At 44.8% G+C, this 17,124-nt stretch overlaps 1 protein-coding gene across 1 annotated transcript; it reads left to right on the top strand.

Moving 5' to 3' along the window:
- The first annotated feature begins 3,001 nt into the window (after window positions 1-3,001).
- Window positions 3,002-8,231, top strand: FGF4 (fibroblast growth factor 4). The gene is made up of 3 exons (XM_033062954.1): window positions 3,002-3,305; window positions 4,075-4,178; window positions 5,812-8,231. Exons 1-3 carry the CDS (start codon window positions 3,002-3,004, stop codon window positions 5,986-5,988), a joined length of 585 nt encoding a protein of 194 aa, XP_032918845.1. The 3' UTR covers window positions 5,989-8,231.
- Window positions 8,232-17,124: the final 8,893 nt, after the last annotated feature.

Here is a 17,124-nt window from a genome sequence, read left to right on the forward strand (position 1 = left end):
TGCCTCCATCCCCTCCATCCCTGTGGGGTTTTTCCCCAGGTGCAAACAAGAAAAAACAGGAGGGTTTTGCAGCAGCAGGACCAGGGCTTCATAGGCAGGCAGCCTGCACACAAGCTCACACACATGAATACAGACAACTTGAAAGCAACCCCATACCATTCTTAGCTGAAAACTCATTGCTTTTCCTCTCAGAAAAGTTCACTGGAAGCCTTTATGGAAAGATTGATGTCTAATCCTGTGGCAGGTTTAAGAATGGAGCTGCAGAAGTATCCCTTATGAATCTGTGATATTGTGGCAATGTCATCTGATGTTCTGCATTCTCTGTGCAACCATTTAGGATCTGACCTTGCAAACATAAGGACTGGGAGCCTAACACAGTGTTCTAGCACCCATTTCCATACTTCCCAAAGAGATGGAGGTATCATCCCTTGCTGAGCCTCCAGGGCACATCCCTAACTCGGAGTTTGAAGGTGCTTAGAGTTCACACTGCTTTGGGCCGGGCAGAGCTGCTGTCCGCGGCAGTGAGGGCAAGCAGAGCCAGCCCTGGGACACCAGCCACAGACACTGGGCCACCCCTGTGCTGCAGGAGGGAAATTGCTGGGTAGGTGTGGCAGCAGAAGTGCCACTTCTTTTCCTCATCCTCAGAAGGTAAATAAACTTAATCCTGAATTCACCCGCTGCTGTTTGCGAAGAGCAAATAATTCAGAGTTGGGAGTGAGATGGGATCACAGCGTCCTGAGGAGCCCGTGGAGCAGGGCAGTCTCCAAGCCTGGGAGCAGCTGCTCTCTGCCTGATGCACTTCCAGAACCGAGTCATCAGCTTATCAGGTGCAAGGGGGGTTCTGGATGCACATAAAAACGTAGTAAATATCTGGGCATTTGACATCAGTGGACTTCATAGAATCACAGGATTGTTAGGTTTGGAACAGACCTTCGAGATCATCTCATTCCAAACCATTGCTACAGGCAGTGACACCTTCCAGGAGACCAGACTGCTCAAAGCCCTGACCAACCTGCAACATTTCGAGCGATTTTCAGGCATTTTCATCTACAGTGAAAAATCTACGTTGTGCAGACTTTGAACACACACAGAGGAGTGAACTTGCTTAAGGCTGAGACAAAACTACATGGAGGAGATTGCAATCACTCCCAAAGCAGTGGCATGTGCACCTCACAAGAAGAAATAAAAGCACATCATCTAAGTTTGCTCAGGTTTAGCGAAGGTCAGAGATTTTCGCACCTAGGTGCGCTGTCATCTGCCTTGGGGCAATTCTCTTTTCTCTCGCATCCTTTGCTGGAACAGCGGGAGAGCTTTACTGGCTTGAAAGACTAAACTGGCTTCAGGCTGTAAAGGACTTGAGTAGCAAACCACTTCACCCCCCTCCCCCGAAACACGCTTTCATATTAATTCAGGACCTTCCAAAATTGTCCTAATGTCTCCTCACCTGTTTGTGCTGAAAACCTGTTGAGGGCCGAGGTTTAAGCTATGGGAGGTGACAAAACATATGGGATTTGCTCTAAGCAAAGTAGTTCTAAACTGATGGAATCAAAACTTCTCCTTTTAAATAATGAGCTTCATTTCCAGGAACCTAAACCAAATGAAGCAATTATCAAAGAACAAATTAAAACACAGTAGCAGCAGCATCTAAAGTGAAGCGAAGAATAAAAAAAATTTAAAAGTGCAGCAATACTTGCACGAGTGGGCAGCCTCTAGGCTCTGGAATAAACTTGTGTCACTACAGCCCCTGTTAGTGCAGTGACCAAGAGGGAGCTCCACATGTCTGGTACTCCAGACTTCTTAAAGGGGTATTTAGAACAAAAAACCTTATCGCCTCTTTTGAACACTTGCTGCGTCTTTGAATGTTTTCCTCTTTATTAAAACCTTAGTAATTTCCTTTGGTTTGGGGTTTTGGTGTTGTTTTTTTTGTTTTTTGGTTGGTTTTTCTTTTTTTTTTTTTGGAGGGGGGGTTGATATTTTTTGTTTTGATTTGTTTTTTTGCAAGTTCTTTCACTTTTCTTGTCTTAAACCTCCTATTCAACAATTGTTTTGGCTTTTAATGAAGGGAATTTTTTTTTCTGCATCCAACAAACTGTAAACTATGTCGCTTGGATACAGCAAAAAGCCGAAATTCCACAGATTTACATAGTCATACTTTGTGTTGGGGGCAAAGTGTGCTAGGCGTTCTTTGATTCTTGTATCTTGCATTAGCATTTGGAGGCATTTGAGAAAGGGAAAAATATAAAGAAAGGAGATAGAAGGGAAAGGAATAAAGAGAGGGAAAGAGAGAGGGAAGGAGAAAGGAAAGAGAGAAAGAAGGAAAGAAGGAAGGAAGGAAGGAAGGAAGGAAGGAAGAAAGAAAGAAAGAAAGAAAGAAAGAAAGAAAGAAAGAAAGAAAGAAAGAAAGAAAGAAAGAAAGAAAGAAAGAGAAAGAAGATTGCTGTGATGAATGTAAAATATAACCTTTTCCTTTTAAAAGTTTGTGCTGTCCCTCTTGTTTAGCACCAGTGCTGCTCACCCTTTCCCTTCAAGACGCTTCAGAGCTGTTAAGCATCTAGGGGTGATAATTTGACTTTCAGCTAAGCCGGAGGGCTGCAGCAGTAGGTGGTGATGTAATAGGTACCAACGCACATGGATATATAAATATCGTGGCTAGGGCTAAAGCGCTATGGCTGAGCAGCTATAGAAGAAGATCAGCACTTCAGACAAGACTCCTGGAGTTGAGATCAAGTTCAGAAGCTCTTGCTCCCGGGATTTCCTCTCCATGCAGCCAGCCCAGGGAAACCGCAGATCCTCGGGGGATTGAGCACTAAGCTCCCTCGCTCTCTCCCTCCCCGCTTTGCTTTCTGGTTTTCCTTTTTCTCTTTTTTTTTTATATTTTTTTTTCTGTCCGTTTTTTTTGTCGGTTTTCTCGTTTTTCCTCCCCTTCTTTGACCTCAGCATAAAGTGGGAGCTGGGGGTAGAGCGTATTTTCGGAGCGACCGGCGGCCGCCCCTAAGCCGGGATGCCTCTCCCCGCGGCGCTGCTGCCGGCGCTGCTGCTGGGGCTGCTGTGGCCGGGGGCGGTGCGAGGCCGGTCCCCCCCGGCTCGCCTCCCCGCCGGGCTCCGCCAGCGCCGCTGGGACGCGGCTCTCTTCGCCCGCTCCGTCGCTCGCCTCCCGGCCGAGCGCCGCGACGCCGCCCGCGACGGCGACTATCTCCTGGGCATCAAGCGGCTGCGGCGCCTCTACTGCAACGTGGGCATCGGCTTCCACATCCAGGTCCTGCCCGACGGCCGCATCGAGGGCATTCACAGCGAGAACCGATACAGTAAGGCGGCACAAGCCCCGCGGCGGGGCAGGTGGGACGCTCCGTGCAGCGGGACCGCCGGAGGGCAGTTCTGCGGGAGCGGAGCCCTGACCTGCCCCGGACTGCATAGAGTCCCTAAAAGAGGGTGGGTGCATGGCAGATCTCCAGTCCCTCCAGAGTCCGGCCGGCGGTAGCACCGCGGGGCTGCTCTCCCCTCGCTCCCCCTCTCCCTCCGGCAGCTCCGGAGCAGCCGGTCCGGGGTTCGGGAGCGGCTCTCGGCACTGCCCAGCGCCTGCTGTCCCCTTGCCGCCGTCAGGCATCAGGTGTCGGGCTTGCCTCAACATCTGGAGGATCCGCAGTAGCCTGGGCCGCCCACTCGGAGCAGGGGTTGGGGCGAGCCCAGCTCTCCCCCAAACTTGAAAAGCATCTGCTGGGGACTTAACCCCGTGGCCCCATGGCTCTCGTGTCCAACTGAAACAATAAGGTCCGGGAGCGGGGATGTAAGCTGAATGATGACAAATGTTTCATTTGCCCTAAGCATACTCTGGCTTATTTTAACCTTGTCTACACCAGAGGATGCCTGGGGGGCAAAACAAAAATAGATACTTAGCTAAAAGAAGAGAGGTCCCAGCATGCGACATAGTGGAGTATGAGGCTGTGGCCACCCACAGCAGCACTGGGATGCGGGGATCCACACTGGGGATGGCAGCCTGTGGGTGAGCACGGCACTGTCACCACACACTCCAGGGCACATCCCTTTGTCCCCCTGATTCCTGTGTCTCCTGTGTAGGTCTGCTGGAAATTTCTCCTGTTGAAAGAGGCGTGGTGAGCATATTTGGTGTCAAAAGTGGACTCTTCGTGGCCATGAACAGCAAAGGCAAACTCTATGGATCTGTAAGTAGCCACTGAGTGTGTGCCTGGGGCGGGGACTGTGGTCAGCTGGGGTGATGTGTGCTGAAAAACTAAAGGCTGAAAGCTGCCCAAGCCCCATCCTTGCCCCTCCTGGGTCGGGCAGCACAGAGCAGCCCTTCCCACCCTGCCAGTAGAAGGTGCTGCCCAGTTATGCTGCTTACTGAGATTTTGGAGTGAAACCTTCTCTTCTGCATTACACTTCCTTGGTGTAATGCATAAAAACATAAAAACCGTAGTCACCCAACCATGGCTGCACAACTTGCCTACCTCCTAGACCACAAGGTAGGCTTGGTCCATGTATTTGTTATACTGAGGTACAAACAGCCTTAGGCAGGTGTGGCAATCACTCACTCCATCTCTCAGAGGGCACTTGAACTTGTGATCAGCCAGGCCCCCACCAGTGACCCTTTATGATGTGATGAATCAGTGATCACTCTTTGTTAATGTCAGTTCCCATGGCAGTTCAGCACCCTTGGGGTCTGAACTTCTATTGATGAGAATGAAGATCCATTGGGAGACAATACAGACCTTCTTTTACATGGGGTCTTCAGAAAAGATAGAGACATCTTTTAAAAGACACTTGAGGTGGACAATAACAGGGTGTCTTTGCCCACGTTGAGCTGTCCTCCTGCTTTTGAGTTCAGCTCTGTACAAGAGACTGTGATCAGCATAGTTTTAAACTCATGTTCCTAAGCTCTCCTTCCTCATCCATGTATTTTCTATGTCATGTTCCCCAAGTGTCCTCTGAAGAAACTTGGGCTGAGAAAGAGCCAAACTATGTCAGAGTTAACTGGGGCATTTTCACATGAAGTATCCAGAATTATTTTCTGGGGCATTGGTCCTGTTACAGAGGATTTTTACATAAAATCCAGGCAGAAACAGTCACCAAAATGCATTATTTCTTAGGGATACTGCTTCCTTGGTGTCCTGGGTAAAATAATCCATAGTGCAGTATTCAGCTTGGCAGGCTGAGACCTCTCTCACAAACCTTGAGGTTTTTGCCCAACAATAAGAGATTAGTTCATTTGCTACTTTCCAGATAAGACACTTGCAAGACCTGTCCCTCTTTGTATGTCCTTGCAAATGAAACTACATCCCCAAAAGGCCGCCTGCTGTCTGTTGATCTGTTTTCCTGATCTGTAAACCTAAATTATCCAAACCCTTCCTTTGATTTTTAATCTAAAGAAGCAAAAAATATTGTCCACGATGAGTGGCTTTAAAATGCCTCTTTCTCCTCAAGCAACATGAGAAATTCTGACTTTTCTGAAGCATCTTAGGCAATTTTTTGCTGGTGGGACAGCCAGGAGCAATTCAATGAGCAGGACCATGGAACTGGGCCTTACCCACCTCAGCTGTGCTAAGGTGACCCTGTACCTCCCATGGGTGTCCTTCCCACCTTTAGGTGTATGTGCCTGGCCTGGGCACAGCATCCCTAATTGATCCTCTGGCTCCTGAGTCCTGTTTGAAGCTTCAGAGGCCACTTCAAAAGATTACTAAGTGGAGGGGGCTCACCTGCACATTTGCCCACAACACAGCTTCTACACCTGGTAGCAAGAATATTTCCATACCTGATGTTTAAAATTCCTTCCCTCTCATTCTTTCCTTTTCATTTCAGGTCCATTTCAATGATGAGTGCAAATTCAAAGAGATTCTCTTGCCAAACAACTACAACGCTTACGAATCCAGGATTTATCCTGGGATGTACATAGCACTGAGCAAAAACGGAAGAACAAAGAAAGGCAATAAAGTGTCTCCCACAATGACAGTGACACATTTTCTTCCTAGAATCTGAGACATCTCCCTTCAGACCTACCTCAGCACAGGGGAAGACGCAGAACAGCTTTGGGGAAAAGAAACATGGTGCACTTTTACTGGAGAGTTTTATGCAAGAGTAGGTGTAAGATATTTAAGTTAATTATTTAAATCTGTATATATTGTCACAAAATTTATTTATAGTTAATTTTTTTTTTTAATCTCTGAAAACAAAACAAACCTCCAACCCAAGGTCTTTCGTTTCATGGTTCAACAATAGAAGTCTTTTCTTCACAGTTTATTTAATTCAGTTCTGAGTTATCACAGGTGTGCTGCTACTCTGTGTCCTCAGCCAGGTGACATCCAATTCCTCTGTCCCAACGTTTTGCACTGTTTGTGTGTTGCTCAGTGTTTATTGTTGTACAGGTGTGAGTTTGTTTGTCTGTCTGTTTGGGTTTCATGGTGGCTTTGTCCTCCCCTGTGTGTTTTCCAAACCTCCAGTGGCTCCCAGCGCAGCTCCTGGCGTGGAGCAGGAGGTGCCTGGGTGGGATGCCAGCCCGGAGCCACACAATGCCTGCTCCCCTTTGCTATTTCACTGCGAGGGGATCGGCTTACCCCGGCACGGGAGCGCGGTGCTGCACAGCCACCCTGCAGATCTGTTTTTAGATCCACCAGCGCTGAACTTTGAACTGCCCTGCAGTCCATCTCCTCTGAGGGGCTGAACCACCTCTGTCGGCTCAGCAGGGCTGGGGGTTTCTCTTCACATAAACTGTGGCTCTTAATGGGAGCTTTTGTTTGGTACAATTGCTTGGCATGAGGCTAAAAAAATAATGCATCTACAATGAACCAGCTCTACTTCACTCAAATCAAATTCCCTTTCTTATTTGGGGACTACTCTCATTTTTCAAAGTGTGGAGAGCTCTATAACACTCCCAAGTTTTCTACAAGGGAAAAGTGTTTGCTGGCTTGTAGCAATCACAAGCTCCACAGAAAGAATTTAGATTGATGATGAGGAATTGAGGTTGGTTTGTACTATTTATTTTTTTTTTGCTGCAGTATTTGGAAAGAGAAATATGCTGCTGGTTTTTTCTGTCTCATTCCCTGACGAAGTTGATTAATTTCTACCTCACTAACTCTCAAAGCCAGTCTTGTAACAAATTCTGCAGGGGAGGAAAGTACCCACTTTCCTGCTTGGGCTTAAAGTTCTGGAGGAGGGCCTGGGGGAACAATCATAATCCCAAATCACTCTTTTTTTCCATATGTAGCCAGAAGTATTCAGGATAGAGTTGGTTGCATCCTATTTGAGCCTTGTCACGTTTGAGCTATCTTTACCCAGTGGTTTACTTTTAGTAAGAGTAATCATGGTGAAAATATTTGCAGGCAGCTGTCAGGCTGCAGTACTATATCGTCATCAAGTAACCCTATATTTTTCCTTATATATTTTGCAATTGTAACTCATGTTTCTAACATGATGAAGGAAAAGACAGGTTTGATTATGGGGGAATCACTAAAAGGATTCATGGGTCTTCTTTGCTTTTTGTCTTTTTTTTCCCCTTTCTTTTTTTAATCATTTATTTAAAAGATACTTCATCTTCGGGGCATCGATATTTTAAATGGGAACCAGGACTAACCACCATGTTTGATGACTTAGAGAACGTTTACAGATCATCTTCCAACCTAAACTAATTATTTCTGACTACACACAAATCTTTGATTCAGTTTTTAAATTTTATTTTCCTCTTTACATTCCTACACAAAAGCCTTTGTTCCTTTGTAATGGTATAGACCTCCCTGTATCCTCTACTTACACATGACCTTGAAGAGAAACTTTACTCACCAAAGTTCAGTAAGATCAGAGCAGACCAGGACCAGACCTTAAGGCAGCTGCCCCCGTAGCAAAAATAATTAAGGAAAATGAAATGTCACGCCTAAGGATTTTTAAATATATTTTTTCTGTAAAATTGGAAATTTTCTGTACTTCCTATGTTTTCCGTATGTGAGTAATCATTGTGTATTTATCACCTCTACCTCTGGCAACTGATGAATTTGTTCCAGATTTCAGATAGCAAAATCAGACCACAAAGGTTCTCTCTGGAAATGGTTCTTCTTTGCCACTTTCCACTTCATTAAATCCACAACCAACGGCCTCACAGGAGATATGTTCAGAGGTAGTTGTTGTAACTTTCAAATATTGTGATGCAACCTTGATAACAATGTTACATGGTATGAGCTTTCACCATTTACCAGAATCTGTCTGTAGTTTTATACAGGTGCTGTTCAAGACTGTGGTGTATGTGCTGTGCACACTTAAATGCATAATAAATGATAAACGTTTACAATGCATGACACCCTGGTATTGATTTTTGACTCTTTATGATGGGATGCCTCCTGCAAGGAAAGGAAGAAAAAAATGTTATTTCACTTTCCCAAAGCCTGGGGAGCCTTTGCACCTTCACCAGCTACTCCAGGACTGGCAGCCTTACTCAGCCTTACTTACTGATTCCTTACTCAGCTAAAGTTCCCCCTACCAAAGCTGGAAGTGGTCCAGGAAAGCCCAGTTCCAAGCTCGGTAACAGATATGCACTCTTGCATCTGCCACATGCTGCTGCTCTCACTTGTGCTATTTCCCTGGCTATTAACAATGGCAGCATGCAACATTCATGGTCAGAGGCACAAACCAGCTGCAAGGTTTATGCTGCTCATTGTTAACATTACAAACAAATCTGATTGCCTGGTTTTGGCTCCAAGGAGCACTGGTTGCTGTCCCTGTGCAGCGTGACAGCACTAATGCAAGAAACCTGTTTGGTTTGGGACAGGATCTTTTTAAAATTAGTATTCATACTCAATACAAATGTATAGAAATCTGAAGTGCTGCGTGACATCATAGGGTGAGATTAGGAAACATTCTTCATTGGAAGAGTGGTCAAAGCTCCCAAGGGAAGTGGTGGAGTCACTGTCTCTGAAAGTGCCCAAAAATGAGTAGATGAGGCACTTTGTGATATGAGTTAGAGGACATGGAGGTGTCTGGTCGAAGGTTGGACCTGATGATCTTGGAGGCCTTTTTCAGCCCTAGTGACTCTGTAATTCCTTGGCATAACTTTTATTTATAAATACTCTCACAGGTGCACTTGCACACACATGCACACACCATATCCCATTCTTGTGTTTTCAGTGTGCTCCTTTCCTAGAATTAGGAAAAAGGGAAAGACAACATACAGGTTTGATTTTCCACACCCTGACAGCAAAGGGAGTTTGTCCAGCTCAGTAAGGACCACACAAAACAGAAATCCAGACCTTACCATACAGACTCTTCTGCACTTCGTTTTCCACTGAGTGATGCTCTTTGTTCTGTTGCTGGAAAGGAGAAGGCAACAGATGAGCTGGGAATGTCCAGTGCCCTGGCTCTGAACAAGGGCAATTTCTCTCTGAAGTTGTATAGGCTCTATAAATACGTGGCACAGGTGGAGTTTTTATAACTGCACAAGTATAGCTGCAGCTTATTTAATGCTGCTATGAATAGGGCCAGAATAAATAGGCAGGCAGACATAATAAATTCTCATAATTAACTTTTTTGTTTACAGTGTTCTAAAAAGAACAAACACAAATTTATCACTGGTGGGACTGCCAAAATTATAACAAAAGTTGTCACCAGGACTAAAAATTTTTTCAGCTTTGGGGATGAATTTTATCAATTGCAATTTCAAGATTGGAGATAAATCCTATGGTTTGGCTGCTAGGAAGGTGATATTTCAGAGTAGCAGCTTTGCAGGTTCATAGGACTGGAGTACTTGTGCTGCATGTGTCCTACCCACAGGAAAACATAAGGGCCACCACAGACGGAACAGCTGGAGAAATTTTCCTCCTCTAGCATCACCCATTTTTTCCTTCATTGCTAAACCAGCTTTCATAGAATCATAGAACCATCACAGAATCACAGAATCATAGAATCACAGAATGGTTTGGCTTGGAAGGGGTCCTAAAAGCCACCTTGTTCCAAACCCCCTGCCATGGGCACGGACACCTTCCACTAGACCAGGCTGCTCAAAGCCTCATCCAGTCTGGCTTGGAATGCTTCCAGGGATGAGCTTTCCTCACATTACCTCTCAAGACAGTAAAATAAATGCATTAAAGGTAAAAATCAGTTTTAACCCTCCTAAAGAAGGCACTGAGTTGCAAACATTTCTGAGACCACTGAAAGATTGACATGTCCAAGCTTCCTGCCATCCATGAAACACTTATCTGCGTGGAACAACCAAAAACCTTTCCTGAGGATGGGTTCTGCAAGCCAGGCAGATTTCCCTCCACCCAGGGATGATCCAGACTGTGGGATAACCAGAAGGGGAGCTGTGCCAGCCTGGCCCTGCACCGTGCCCTTGCTCGCCAGGGAAAGGACAGAGATCCAAGCCCCATCCCTTGTTTGCAGCCTTGCCTGTTTTGAACAGCCCGTGCTGAGCATTTTGTGACTCACCCGTGACATCTCCCAAGTTGTCTGTATCTGATCCGCGCTAATAAAAATCAGCATGACAAAACACTGCCTTGTATATAAATAGCCACAGGTTTTTCAGAGCAGTCACCGAGTTTATGGTGCCAGAGTCGGTTGTTCACACTTCACCACTTGGTTTCCACCGCAGCCTGTGAACTGACCACGCAAGTGGCCAATTAAAGGCACTCTGCTAAGGCTGAGGAGGCTTTTGATAATGACCAGCGAGCACCGCAGCGAGAAAGTTAAAAGGAATTCCCTGAAACGCTGCAGCTCCCTTTGTATGACACAAAGTACTGCTGCTTGCCAAGCACAGATGAGAACATATTTTTAATGCAGAAAAGCCAGTGTGAAGCTGAAAAACCCAAAACAACCCCACCAAAACAAAACCACCCCAGTTCTCCTTCTACTAAATAATCTAAAAATGGATGGCACAGTGCAAAATCATAGTAACAAGCTACTATCAGGAAATACAACATGCAAAAGAGGGACACAGCACAATTTCTGTTCCCTGCATGTGAGTCATGATTTCCAGACTTCAGACAAGAAATATTTCCCTGAACCATTTGGTTTAAAAATTTGATCACTTAAAAATATCGTCCAAGAAGTGTCTACTGGTAGTCACTCCAGGCAAACAATTACCTAATGCAAAACAATGTCGCTTGCTTCCAAGACCAAGTTGGATGGGGCTTGGAGCAACCTGGGATAGTGGAAGGTGTCTCTTCCCATGGTAGGGGGTAGAATGAGATGGGAATTTAAGGTCCCTTCCAACCCTAAGCATTTAATGATTCTGTGATCCTAAACACCATCCTGTCCGGCACCCTTTAAAGGGCAGGGTCACCTTCCACTACCTCAGTGGGCTTCAAGCTTCATCCAGCCTGGTCTTGGACTCTTCCAGAGATGGGGAGCCACAGTTTCTCTGGGCAACCTGTGCCAGGGCCTCACCACCCTTACAGGGAAGAATTTCTTCCCAATATCCCATCTAACCCTGCCCTCTTTCCATTTAAAGCCATTCCCTCTTGTCCTACCACCTTGTACCCTTGCCCAGCGGGCCTCTCCATCTCTTTCAGAGCCCCTTTAGGTAATGGAAGGGGCTCTAAGGTCGCCCTGGAGCCTTCTCTTCCCAAAGGGACCAACACCAAGACGCACCCCTTCCTTCTTGATTGCCCAACCAGGCTCCATGAAGGCTGAAGAAGATGGTGAGCACCCAAAACGTAACTCAGTTGTGGCTGCATGGTGGGGATAAATGACTGACAATGACAAGCAATACAAAAAATCATGCCAGGAAGGTTTGAACCTGAGCAGTGTACATTAATTCAACTTTTTGACACTAATATCCCTATGTTTTTAGCTCCGTGTTTCCAAGCTGTCATAGATAGTCTTCAAAATATGTTCATTAATATATTAAAATTTGTGAGACATGAAGATTCTGGATTTGCAAGAGCGTGAGGTCAGTCAGCTTGGGGTTGAACAAAACAAAATGAGGGATAGGTGCTCATTTATTGAACAGCCTCTGTACTGGGCACTGAAAGGGGCCGGACTTCTGACAAAAAAAAGGTGGTGCATGACCAGATTTTCAAAGCAGGTTTAATCAAGTTTTTCTTAAATTCGGAGTGCTGCATTGACCTCAGGTAACTTCTAGTGCCATTCCGTATGTCTACATGCAATTGCATTTTATTACTAATCATACTATTTTATTGTGGGTAGTACCATCCTCTATGACTCCCCAGCCTGTGTTGACCTCCACTATCGTTCATTCACACTGCTGCATATAGGTTAAAGAAAGTGATTTAGTGATGTTTGTACCAATTACCATATTCCAGACTCAAACCGGTTGCTAATCAGGTTACCTCTGAAGTACAAATCAGATCTTTATCAGCTTAAAGGTATTTGGCAAGTGTCAAAGCCACTTGGTGAAACTCGGTCATTTCTGGGGAGCTGCTATTTACATACTTTTTCATTATCTCTGCAGCCACATCTGTTTGCTTCCAGTGCCTTCAGGAAAAGTGTTTGTAAGGGCCAATACAGCTGGTGAATGCCACTGTGGGGAAGGGTGCCTGTGAGAAAAAAGGGATGAGATGTGCCACCTGCAGGATGAGAGCATCCCTTAGAGATGGGAGAGACCCGACCCTGTGGGGATCTCCCTAAAGAAGATTAGAAGGAATGTCCAGCCATGCACCTCTGATGGCTGCTTGGAGAGTTTAAGTGCTCACCCATGAGGAGCATTTTGGAGCTTTTGGTGGACAAACCTTTTATAAACTCTTTCTCTTGGCCAGATGGTAACTGCATCCCCACTCTGATCCCTGTCCAGGGTGGGGATGGTCCCAGTCTGGTTTGTGGCTGAGCAGCACAGTGGGATGGATGCCCTTCTCAAGGCTCCTTAATTAGCAAGCCAAAGCTGCTCTAGAGCCTCCCCATACCCAGTATCATCACTAAAACCCAGCACGTTTTCCATCCCAAGCCCATCCTGGCCCCGTGGCAGGACAGCTCCAGCAGCCAGGAAAGACTCAGCTCCTCCACCAGGAGTGAGTACCACTGCTCTGCCAGGCCTCAACACCCCTCTCCTCTTCCTGCTGAAGGCAGGCAGGCCCTCTGTACTCCAAATCTGTCACCTTTCTGGGACTGGGCATGTCACAGCTCCTCAGTGCTTGCCTTCCATCCTGAGTCCTGCTCCCTAGGCTGCCGTGAGCAGGAGCTCAGCCAGAGGGTTACACATTAACCCTGGCAGTTAGCTCCCTATCTCCCCTGCCTGCTCTCACTCTGGAGCCAGAGTGTCTTTCTGTCGGTGCCTTTCCTTCAATGAGCCCCGAGATAAGGGCTGATGTGGCCGGGCACAGGCGCTGCAGTAACCCACGGGTTACTCCCGTGCGACGACCCCGGGTGTCCCGCAGTGCTTCCTCCGGGAACCTGGGCAGGGATGACCTGGCGGCAGACAGAACTTTAGCTGCCATTTATTACAGCTTTTCCACAGCACCTAGGCAAGATTACTTTGCTTTTTGCCTTGGCTTTGACCTTCCTCTGCCAGGGCAGGGTGACTGGCACGGCCTTTCCCCAGAAGCCCTGCCTGTGCCCAGCTTCCTCCTCACATCAAGCCTAGAACCATCCCTCATCCAAGCCAACACCCTTCCTTCTTCCACATCCTATTTTGACACATTTACTTACTCCTCTTTTGATTTTCTACCACCTTTCCTGATAGTTTTCAGTTGTGTTCTCTCTGATTGCCTCCCATTTCTCTCCCATTTTTTCCACACCCTGAACTTCTTTGTGTAGATTTTATCCTGGACACCTTTTGCACCATATTAAGGCCAAAGACACTCAAGGACAAAGACACCTAAGCTTTTTCCAGGCATTGGCCTGGACCTGCCAGTTGGCCAGGCAAGGTCAGAAGATCAGTGATGCAAACTCTGCACACGTGGGAGCGACTTGTACCTGCATCCAGCCCCATGACTCAGATTTGTTCCTGCAGATGGTAATACGCACAGACTGCCTGCTATGTTCATGTCCGGATGGATTTATTTTCCCAGAATCACAGAATCACAGAATGGTTTGGGTTGGAAGAAACCTTTAGAGGTCATCCAGTGCAATGAGCAGAGACATCTTCAGGAAGATCATGTTCCTCAAGGCCCTGTTGAAGCTGACCTTGAGAGTTCCCAGGAATGGGGCATCTAAAGCCTCTCTGGGCAGCCTGTGCCAGTGTTACACCACCTTCATTTTAAAGAAGTTGCTCTCACATTTAGTCTGAATCTACCCTGTTTAAGTTTAAAACTCTTTGTTTCTGCTTTGGTCGGTATCTGTATCCGCCCTTAGTTTTCTTCTTCTGCAGTAGATTCTCCTTTCCAGTTTAGCACAGAGCTTCTGACTTGCCCACATTTCATTTTAACCCATGAATCTCCTTTCCCTCAGTCTTTTGCAGTTTCTCTCTCCACATCTCAGGACTACAGAGATGACCAAGCAAACTTTCAGCCAGTCATAGGCAAGCTCAGCCTATGAGGAGTTCAACACATTCCCCTGAGGAGCAAGCTGTACCAGTCACAAACCCTGATGGAAGGAGAATTAGAACACTGAGTGTCTGATTACTAGCCAGAAAAGCATAAAAACCAGGTTGTTCATGCTCCCTGATAAGTTATCAGATGTGATTCACTGGGCTGTATCTGCTTTAGCAATCACAGCATGGGCATTTCAGCACAGGGTTTTTCAACATGCTTGGGGTGCTCAAGGAAAGGCACTTAAGTGTTTATAGAGCTATGTAAGTTATAAATATAGCTGGGACAGTCTCATGCCCTGCAGAGAAGGTATGCCCTGATGGAATGATCACAGCAAAGTGTGTTTTCATCAGAAAGATATCTATATAGATGGCCATCTCACGTGGCTTTGTGTTCAATAGGGATTGATAGTGATTGTGTTGGAAAGACTCTAATTGCTGCTGAAGTCAGATCTATAAATGGAAACCCTAGAAACCACAGAGTAAGCTAAACTGAAAATCTTTGACCTTGAGGGTCAGAAATTTAGCATCTTCTGCAAATCTTTAGAAACACGAGTCACATCCAAGGCAGTGATTTGTTTTAAATTAATTCTTGCTATTTATCTTGTTCATTTAAATATACATATAAACAGAGGTACACAAATTATAGAATACATAAATAAATATATACTACAATATATATTATTGTATCATATATATAATATATAAATACCATTGGCAAATAATTCATGGAGTTGATGTTTTGGATTAATGGTTAGTAAATAGCAAAGAATGTGACTTCATGGAATAAGATGACCACATGTGATTGCTCCTCAGGGGGTACTAGACTAGAGCTTATTCAGTAAGTTTTATGATTCTGGAATAAATCTTAGTCCAAAATATGGATTAAAGAAGTAAATACAAGCATAAAGGTTAATGTGATGAAAGTCTATCAAAATATTCCCTGAGATTACAAATTCAGACATTTCATTTCAGTCTTGGGTTTTTACACTTTTTATTACCAAATTAAAACCACAATGGCAATGTTTCACATTAGAAATAAGACTGTAATTACCACACTTCTAAACATAGGCCTCCTATGCAACTTGGGTGATGCTAATAAAATAATTATCACATATCATTAGGATTTAATCACGACCCTGTAAGCCTCAGCTTACTCTTAAGTCACAGGTGTCCAGCAAAATGAACAACAGGAAAAATTATTTAAAGCACTTTGCAAATAAAGACTGAAAAATCACCAGACACCTGTTCAGGTTGACCTGGTGTAAAAAGGAACTCCTGTTATTCTATGCTTGCAATTCTGGTGAGAGTGAAGTAGTGATCTCACAGAATGAGGGAAGGCATCTGCTTGGAAGCATTATTTTTAATTAGTTTATTAAAATATTAGTTTAAAGCTCAATTTTTAAGTAAGTTCTACTCTTCTGCCTAATGATGGCAGAAAATAAATAAGGCTACCAGTGCAGTCACTAAATGGCCCACACTGAATTAGAGTTTAATAATTATGGAAACATTCTGCTGTGATCACCTTCTGACCCTTACAGCAAGGTGAGCAGATGCAGAAATAAGGACCAGATACACATTTAATAAAAAGCTGTGGGTGCTCAAGTGGGTGTCAGAGTTGCAGATTGAAAATTACCACATTGTCTTCTCCTTGTGACATAAATCTGAGGCTTCTTTCCATTAGATTTCTGGAAGATTTCACAGAACAAATTTGCATTTATTCATTGTTTGCACTCTCCAGAAGTTAATTAAGAAAAATACAGAAGCAAACATGCATCTGCCTTGCCAATTTGTTCTGATTCTATTCATAGGAGCACCAAACATGCTGTCCCCTAGCTTGTGCAGAGCCCCACTCCCTTTGCAGGTTTGCCAGGCACAGCTGGGCACTCACTGCACAGGGTGCTGTGTTAACAGAATTACCTTTGCATGTCACCATCAATAAAAATATTTCTTTGTGTTGGTGGTGGGAGTGCACTGAAGGATATATTCCTTGATAAAAGGGAAGAGTCGATGAACTGGCAACCATAAATCCATGTTTAAGGCAGATCCAGCACAGGTTCTTTCTATAGGGTCACAAAAATACAACAGCCTGTGAATACATCCATTCAAAAACACCTCTGCTACCTATCAACACCTATTCCTTTTTTACCTGTCATGGGGAATCTATGAAATGTCACTGAAGCTTACAGTACACAATTTTTTTCAAAATGGTGGGAAATCCTCTCAATTTTTCTGTTAAAAACATTTCTTTCTGGTTGGTTCAAAACCAGGCAGTGTTAATTAATTTTGTATTTGACACAAGGACTTTAAAATTTGAGCTATTCTAGAAGTCTGTTTAGCGTCTCAGGGGGATTTTTGTATCTTTCTCATAAAATTCCTGTAAATAAAATCAACTTGGAAGTTACTGGAAATAATCAGAAAGTCTAATATATATTTTTTTTTTAAGAAATGCAAGGCCACAACAACGTTAGTAATAAGATGATGTACAACAAAGAAGAGATGGTGGTAAAAATGCTCCCTTTTTTCCTGCTAAGGAGATTACAAGGTTATAATTTGTAAAATAAGCATATTCCTGTTAATTAAATTAAGGACTTGGGCTGCATAAGCAAATATCAATCACAGCAGAGAAAGAGGGGGAGGGATGCTGAGTTTCACACATAATTTGTTTCTGGCTACTTAGCAGGGCTATGACAGACATTCACTAAGTAGAAAGC

This window comes from Catharus ustulatus, chromosome 6 (genome assembly GCF_009819885.2).
Source record: "Catharus ustulatus isolate bCatUst1 chromosome 6, bCatUst1.pri.v2, whole genome shotgun sequence".
Taxonomy (NCBI): domain Eukaryota; kingdom Metazoa; phylum Chordata; class Aves; order Passeriformes; family Turdidae; genus Catharus; species Catharus ustulatus.

Excerpts from the sequence above, each read along its gene's own strand:
- FGF4 (XM_033062954.1), top strand. The coding sequence starts at position 3,002 with ATGCCTCTCCCCGCGGCGCTGCTGCCGGCGCTGCTGCTGGGGCTGCTG. Across the intron at positions 3,306-4,074 it reads TCACAGCGAGAACCGATACA|GTCTGCTGGAAATTTCTCCT; the intron begins GTAAGGCGGCAC and ends TCTCCTGTGTAG. Across the intron at positions 4,179-5,811 it reads AAGGCAAACTCTATGGATCT|GTCCATTTCAATGATGAGTG; the intron begins GTAAGTAGCCAC and ends TTTTCATTTCAG.